Source organism: Nematolebias whitei, chromosome 4 (genome assembly GCF_014905685.2).
Source record: "Nematolebias whitei isolate Nwh7 chromosome 4, NemWhi1, whole genome shotgun sequence".
In the NCBI taxonomy this organism is placed as follows: domain Eukaryota; kingdom Metazoa; phylum Chordata; class Actinopteri; order Cyprinodontiformes; family Rivulidae; genus Nematolebias; species Nematolebias whitei.
Window position 1 is genome coordinate 47,364,491 of NC_056501.1, and position 8,236 is coordinate 47,372,726.

At 40.6% G+C, this 8,236-nt stretch overlaps 1 protein-coding gene across 1 annotated transcript in view; it reads right to left on the reverse strand.

Moving 5' to 3' along the window:
* LOC119408309 (NACHT, LRR and PYD domains-containing protein 12-like) overlaps positions 1–8,236 on the reverse strand; it is a 31,439-nt gene that overhangs the window by 5,772 nt on the left and 17,431 nt on the right. The window contains 7 exon segments of the mRNA XM_037675108.1: positions 1,091–1,608; positions 1,747–1,793; positions 2,391–2,561; positions 3,177–3,350; positions 3,639–3,812; positions 6,455–6,628; positions 6,944–7,092. Coding sequence (XP_037531036.1) covers positions 1,091–1,608; positions 1,747–1,793; positions 2,391–2,561; positions 3,177–3,350; positions 3,639–3,812; positions 6,455–6,628; positions 6,944–7,092 — 1,407 coding nt within the window.

The window sequence follows — 8,236 nt, forward strand, 5'->3', positions numbered from 1 at the left end:
ATACATGGGGGGAGTGGTGGCGCAGAGGCTAGAGAAGGTAGGCCTGTGATCGGAAGATCGTCGGTTCAAGCCCCAGTACTGACATCAAAAATGTGGGTGGGGTTGGTGAAGTACCCACACCTGCCTTCACCCTCATTCGCTCCACTCTGGGCCCTTGAGCAAGGCCCTTAACCCCCACCATCTGCTCCTCCGGGTGTCCTACATAGCAGCTCTCTGCGCCACACAGAGGCTGTGGTAGCTCGGTGCTCTGTGGTTGCGTCAGGAAGGACATCCAGCGTAAAAATAACTGCCAAGTCTTTATGCGACTTAGTTCGCTGTGGTGACCCCTGAAGAAGGGAGCAGTCGAAAGAAGAAGAAGAAAGAAAAAAAAACAGATAGATAGATAGATAGATAGATAGATAGATAGATAGATAGATAGATAGATAGATAGATAGATAGATAGATAGATAGATAGATAGATAGATAGATAGATAGATAGATAGATAGATAGAAAATAAACTATTACTTGTACTACTATTCCTACTTCGTGTTTTTTTTTCACTTCGGGTTACGGATCCCCCCTCAATAAACGAGGGATTTCTTTACTTGCGTTTTCTTACCAAATGTAAAGAAATCAGAGATGAGTAGACAAACACATTTATTTTGTGAAAATCATTTTTTTCTCCATTCATGATGTAAAAAAACCCAACAATTTACATTAAAATATACTTTTAAATGTATATTATTGATTAATAGTGTTTTAGTACTTTAAAAAAGTGTTCAACGTGTTTTGATAACTTTGATGGAAATTTCAAAACTGTTGAGATAAAATGATTCAGATCTTCATTTTTTCTATAAAAACAGAAACAGTTAAAAAAAACGTGCAGAATGTGACTGGGATCAGACAGAAAAACAAAACCTGGACCCAGGAATAATCCCAGTTTTCATCTTTAAGGACTGGAAGAATAAAATTCCAAGGAATCATTTAGAAGAGTTGAATCCATGAATGTGAAAATGTTTCTGAGTGACAGAGTCAGATATCTACTGACTGAACCATCTGCTGAACATTGAGAAGGTTTCTCTGACAGGAGGAGACTCTGCATCAAACTCAACACACAAACACTGAACCAGAACTAACGGTAAATCCAGGATGAAGAGTTTGAGTGAACGTGGTGTTGAAGGTGTGGAGGTGGATCAGGGAGTCAGAGGAGACTCTGTAGAAGGACAAAATGCCAGCAGGACAGTCCACGTACACTGCCACTCTGCGGGAGGAGGAGGAGGAGGAGGAGGAGATGGATATTCCATTGTTATTGTGCCAGACAGAGTAACCACCATCAATGCACTCCAGACTCCAGGACTGATCATTCCATCCAAACCTGCAGCTTTTACTGTCTCCTCTCCTTCTGATCCCTCTGTAGCTCACAGATATGAAAACTCTTCCCCTCCACTCGACCTCCCAGTAGCAGCGACCAGTCAGACCAGCTCCACACAGCAGCTGAGAAACATCAAATCTGTCTGGATGGACAGGATATGACTGGACCTCCTCCACACGGGTCACCCTCCTGTTGTTGTCGGACAGCTGGAGTTTTCTGCTCACCGTGTTTGTGTCGATTGTGAGCTGATAGGAATCTGATGGAGAGAACAAGCTGCAGTTATTGATCCACCATCTGATCAGTTATTGACACTTTGATGATGACTGAATGAGTGATGAGAAGATGGTTGAACGTTGCTGCGTTGTTATCATGGAATAAATAAAAACACACTTACACTTCCTCAGACCTGGTGTCAGCCATCGGACTCCAGCAGGCTCCACCCTGAAAGCAGCAGCGAGGTCAGACCATCAGTCTCTTTCAGCAAACATGGACACTACATGTCTCTCATCCACACATGGTTCTACAGTGAGAAAGGATCAGTCCAACATTTGAAGGGAGCGTCTCTAAAGTCCAGTAATGCTCCTACTTGTCTGATCGTTCAAGTCCAGCAGGAGGCATAAGGTAGAGCTGAGTGAAGAACAGAGAACATGTTTCCAGTTCTTCCTCCTCCAGCAGACGTGTGTCTGCAGCAGGTCTCTGTCAGGAGATGTGTGGTCAAGGTTTATGGATGTTTTTAAACTACTCTGGCTGAGAACCGCCCACGAACCTTGTGTTTGAGTTACCAGAGAGTTATTTTCTCCCTCAGAGAGCTGAATGAGGAGCTGATTTGATCCTGCATGTGCAGCTGGGTGGCCGAGGTCATCAGTGTGCTGCAAGAGCTGATAAGCTGATAAGAACTTTTATACATCTGTGTAACGTGTGGTGAAAGTCTGCCCTCGAAAGTTAAACTGGTAAAAAAAAATCTTGTGTCCTCGAGTGTGGCGTCGTTGAGTCGGTAAGATGAATAGAGGATTTTTTTACGCAACAGTCTCCCCATACCTGAGTGTGTCCAGTCTCCAGTGTGGATCCATCAGTCCAGCTGCCAGCAGCTTCACCGAGTCTCCTGGATGATTGTAGCTCAGGTCCAGCTCTCTCAGATGGGAAGGGTTGGAGCTCAGAGCTGAGTTCAGAGGAGCACAGCCTTCCTCTGTGACCCGACAGCCTGACAGCCTGCAGACACAGACAGCCCTGACACAAACTACAGATGACTGGATCAAACGTTCACAGAAAGCCAACCGTCTTTGAGTTTTCATTTCAACCACTGTCTCTTCGATTATCTGAATTATGCAACTTGGATAAATAAGTATGATTTCTAAATAAGACCAGAGCAGTATATTAAATCCATCAGAATGTAAAGATTTTAGTTTGTGTTAAGTTTGAAAATAATTAAACTAAATGATCAAGTGCATCCAGACATTTATTCTTAGTGTATCATCTGGCTTGTAAAACAGTGAAAATGGAAATAAATGAAGAAATAAACTGAAACCAAAACTTGACAAGATTAAAGAGAAAAACTGTTTCACTTTTTTCCTCTAATATATGAAACATCACGTGAGAATGAGAAATATCTTGTTTTTTAATCTTCCTGCTGCTCTTAATTCAAAATGACACGAGGGCATTTTGTGTTCCAATTGAAATTCTGTGTTTCATTTTTTAGCTTTTCTAGTAAACCATGCCTAAATAATAAAATAATTTTAGCCTAAGTATTGGCCTATAATTTCTATTGTCTAAATATCATACAGGTGAAGTGTTGGTTGTCAACATGATCTTATTTAACGTTCTGACCTGAGAGTTTCCAGGTGACAGGGTGGACACCTCAGGGCAGCAGAAAGCAGCTTCACTCCCGAGTCCTGCAGGTTGTTGTTGCTCAGGTCCAGTTCTTTGAGACCGGGGGACTGGGAGCTGAGGACTGACGACAGAACCTCACCGCTTCTCTCCGACAGGTTACAGTAACTCAGTCTGTAAAAAAGCCAAATTCAAATAATGTTTTTTATTCAAATTAAACACATTTCACATTGAAACTGAATTTAAAGACAACTTTGGATCAAAAATCACCCACAAGGTCTCAGTTTTAAAACTGAGACCTGGCGAGTCATTTTGACGGTGGTTTTCTTCTTGTTAGTAAAGTTATATTTATATTGTGTTGCTGAATGTTTTAGCCACATATTTGTGAGGACAGTTTGCTTTTGAAAACATCTGTTTTGACAGGAACTCATTAAATAGTGTTGAACAATAAAAGCTGCTGACCTGAGCGTCTCCAGGCGACAGTGTGAACTCTTCAGTCCAGCAGAAAGCAGCTTCACTCCAGAGTCCTGCAGGTTGTTGTTGCTCAGGTCCAGTTCTGAGAGACCGGAGGACTGGCAGCTGAGGACTGACGACAGAACCTCACCGCTTCTCTCCGACAGGTTACAGTAATTTAGTCTGAGTAAACAACATGAAAAAAAATAAAAATACAATCTATAATAAAAAAAGTATTTTCTTGTGAAAATGCAGTGTAAATGCTGACTGATGAACGGCTGCTTAACATTGGCTAAAGAATATGACACTGATTTATGAAAGCTAAATAAAAGTTCGCTATACTAGAAAAAAACAAGCTAAATTTAGCTAAGAAGTAAAACTAGCAAAACAAGACAATAGCTAACTAGTAACACCACTAGCAAAAAGTAAAAGAGGTCATGCTCTAAAACTAGCATAAAGCTAGCAGCAAACTGTTTACTAAACACAAAAATAACAAAACGCTGTCTAAAACCTAAAGTGTAAAATGCTTGCTAGAATCTAAAAGTAGGAAAACAGCAACTAAAAACTACAAGTAGCAGAATGTTAGCTAATAGCTAAAAGTAGCAAAACCGTAAGTAAAAGCTATGGTAGAAGGTTCTGATGCATGCTCAATAATCCAGGTCAATCTAACAAGGGTCAGGTCCTCCTCACGGATTCTTCTTGCTTTGTCTTTTATCCAAAAGACTTCTTCAGTCTGAGTTTGCTGCAGGGTCCCAGACTGAAGAAGAAACGTTTCAACAAGAAGAATACGTTTAGAAGACCTGACTTAACCTTGTTAGATCAAAACTAGAAGAAGCATAAGACAAACAAGCCTCTTTACAATTATTGTATTGAACTGAAGGACTCTCATTGTACAGTACATATCTGGAGAAATGATTTGAAAATATATCCATCCACTCATCCATTATCTGCTGCTTTTTCTGGAGTCGGGTTGTGGGGTTAGCAGCTTGAGCAGGGGGACCCAGATATATTTTACCACAACCACCTCTTTCACTGATTCTGGGAAAATTCCCAGGCTAGTCGAGATGTTTTCCCTGGGGTCTTCACCCAGGTGGACATGCCACAAACACCTCTCTAAGTAAGTAGGCCTGTACAGGGGGCATTCTTACCAGAATTCCCTAGTAATTTTTTTAAATTAGCGATATGATAAGCTGCTGATTTGTTAACGTTGCGGCGCCACCTCTCACTGTTCCTCTCATCAGGCACAGCACGGCTAAATGAGTTCTGACCCGTGGTTTGTTTCAGGGAAGGAGGCTGAAGTGTGTCAGCACTGCAGCTGCAGCAGTTCACACACGCTTACTAATGTCGTGACGGCGGCGCAGCTGAAGAAGATTATTATTTAATATATGTAAATAAAGGTCTAAAAAATAAACTAATATATGTAAATAGTTTAATTTTTAGACATTTATTTTGTACAGTTACAGCTGTTTACTAAATGTGCCTGTGTGACAACTGGGACAAAGCTTTGACTCAAATGTATTTTTGTTATTACTTTATGGAAATAAAAAAAATATTGAAATATATATCGTATATCGCGATTAATTTTAAAATATCAAGTTATTAATTTTGGTCCATATCGCCCAGCCCTACTGTCAAATTAAATTTTTAAATGGCTGCCAGGTGGCAGTCCTCATCAAAGATTCTCCAGGAACTTTCTAGTTACTTCCACTGTCTAACAACATCACTGGTTGAGGTCAAAAGCACCCCAACTCCACTATACACCATATTTGTAAATTACTTCTTCTGCTGCCTCAGCTGCTTAAGAGTTTTTCAGAATCTTGTCAAACCAATCAAGAGTCTCCATCTTAGGCCTCATCAAACTCCTTCTACACCCGTTGCCTCATCAACAACTAGGGCAGGGCTATCAACTAAATTGCTAAGGGTGCCAAAGCTACCGAAAGCCAAGTGCTCAGGTGCTGGAGATCCAGTAGTTATTCTCATTAAGTATGTTTGTTTTATGGTTTAAAATCTAGTCTTGTTCTTAAATGAACCCATTGGTGGGCCGAACTGAGCTCACCTGTGGGCCTGAGTTGGCCCCCGGACCGCCAGTTGAATAGCCCTGAGCTTGGGCTTCAGCTTGCTTGGCATGACAATGCCTGTCTGCCTCTGGGGGCCTAACAGCTAACAAGACTGCCACAAGAGGCAAAATCAACCTTGCAGTCACGACTCAGGGTCACATCTTCAACAATGGCAGCATGTCAATGTTTCTTACCTCTGCTGGGATGCAGTTAAAGCTTTGTCATACTGTAGATGGGAGCTGAAGGTCTTTCTATTGGGTTCTGCTGGAAGGTATTCCCAGCAAACCTTCACTAAACATTTGAGTCTACCTCATCTTTCCCTGCCACCTGATCCAACCCACCACCAGCCCTGCACCTCCACCTCCTTTTTGTTCCAAACCCATACTGTGCACTGAGGGGCGAGAGCCTGGATGTATCTAATCTGTACCTCTCAACCTCCTGTGCAAGCTCAGGCTTCTTCCTCTCCAAACAAGGACAGTTATATGGCCTAAGAGCCAGCTTTGGCAAGCTAGGATCAGAGCGCCGAGCCCTACGCTGCCGTCCAGCTCCAATCATAGTTCATTATGGTGGTGGGGCCACAGAAATGTGAATCCAAACAGCCCATGGGGGCTGAGCCCGACCAAGCCCCAAATGTAGAGGCCCGGGCATCAGGTGCTTGCCGATGAGCCCATCCCCCACTACGGGGAGGGTAAAGGTAAATAATTTACTTTACTTTTAGAAAAGTAAGTTGTAAATAAATTGTGTCGTTCACGATTAAGTCTATCTGACCTGAGAGTTTCCAGGTGACAGTGTGAACTCTTCAGAGCAACAGAAAGCAGCTTCACTCCTGAGTCCTGCAGGTTGTTGTTGCTCAGGTCCAGATCTGTGAGACCGGAGGACTGGGAGCTGAGGACCGAGGACAGAAATTCACAGCACCTCTCTGACAGGTTACAGCAACTCAGTCTGAAGTGACAAAACAGGTTAAAACATCAGATTTGTGATTAAAATAAAACACGTTTCATATTGAACATGAACAAAAAATGACATTCTTTACATGGTCGTGTTTTTGTTATTTGAGAACAAACAGCTCTGATCAATGCCAACCTTTAGAAATCATTGCTATTTCAATCAAGTAGTTGTTAGTTTTTTGTATGTTTATATTCATGTTGTGTTGCTGAATATTTTACCCACATATTTGTGAAGAAAGTTTGTTCTTGTTAACATCTGTTCTGATAAAACTCATTAAATTGTGTTAAACAATAAAAAAACCCTCCTGACCTGAGAGTTGCCAGTTGACAATGTGGACTCATGAGTCCAACAGACAGAAGCTGGATTCTTGAATCTGTCAGGCTTGTGTTACTCAGGTCCAGTTTTTTTAGATTACAGGACTGGGCACTGAGAACTGAAGACAGAACTTCACAGCTTCTCTTGGAGAGTTTCCACACACTCAGCCTGAGGACAAAAGTAGGAGAAATAAATAAGTATTTTTAAAAAGCAGGGGGAAAAGGTTTTTGTGAAAATGCAGTGTGAATACTGACAGCTGAAAGATGTCACTGAAACTGGCTAAAAAAAGAAGCTGTTGCTAATTAAAGCTAAAAGAAAAATGCTAGCTGAAAGTCAAAAGAATAGTAGCTAAAACCTAACAGAAGCCAAATGTTAGCAAAAAGTCAAAGGTATTAAAACGGATAAATACTAAAAGTTGTAAAATACTATCCAAAATGTGTAAAATGCTATAGCTAAAGCCCAAAGTAGCAAAAGCCCAGCTCATAGATAGATGTAGTAATATGTTAGTTAAAAGTTAAATGCAGCAAAAGCCAGGCTAAATGTTAAAAATAAGAAAATGTATGTACAGAACAACAACAGAAAAAATGAATAAACAGGAAATCAATGATGAATCAACATTCATACAAATATATTTATCATTAAAATTAAACTAATCTCATTATGAATGTGAACTGAATAATAATAAATAATTATCCTGATGCGTGCTCAATAATCCAGAAAAATCTAACAAAGTTAAGTCAGGTCCTCTAGACGGATTGAAATAATAAAATAAAAAATAAAAAAAACTTGTTGAAACGTTTCGTCTTTAATCCAAAAGACTTAACTAACTTTGTTTGATTTTTCAACCTGGATTACTGAGCACGCATTAAGATATTTGGAACCAGTTTGGCCAGGATTGCACTGATGAAGTCTTTTGGATTAAAGCCGAAACATTTCATCTATATATATACATATATGTATATATATAAATATTTAATCCGTCCAGAGGACCTGACTTAACTTTGTTAAATAAATAAAGTTTACTTTGTAACATGTTTATGTGGTGCCTGAAAAAATACATGGAACAAGCAATCCACAGCACGGCTTAAGATTTCTGTGCTGGAACCAGAGTGTATCAGTGACAATCTGATTCAGGCATTAGGGTGTTGTGACGTTAGCTTTGTGTCATAGTAACATCAAAATGATTGAATTATCTTCTCAGCAAGGTCATCGAGGTCAGCAGTAGCCTGTTAAAGACATTCACAAATCAATGGCGTCAGAAGCATTTGTAATGTGTGTGTGTGTGTG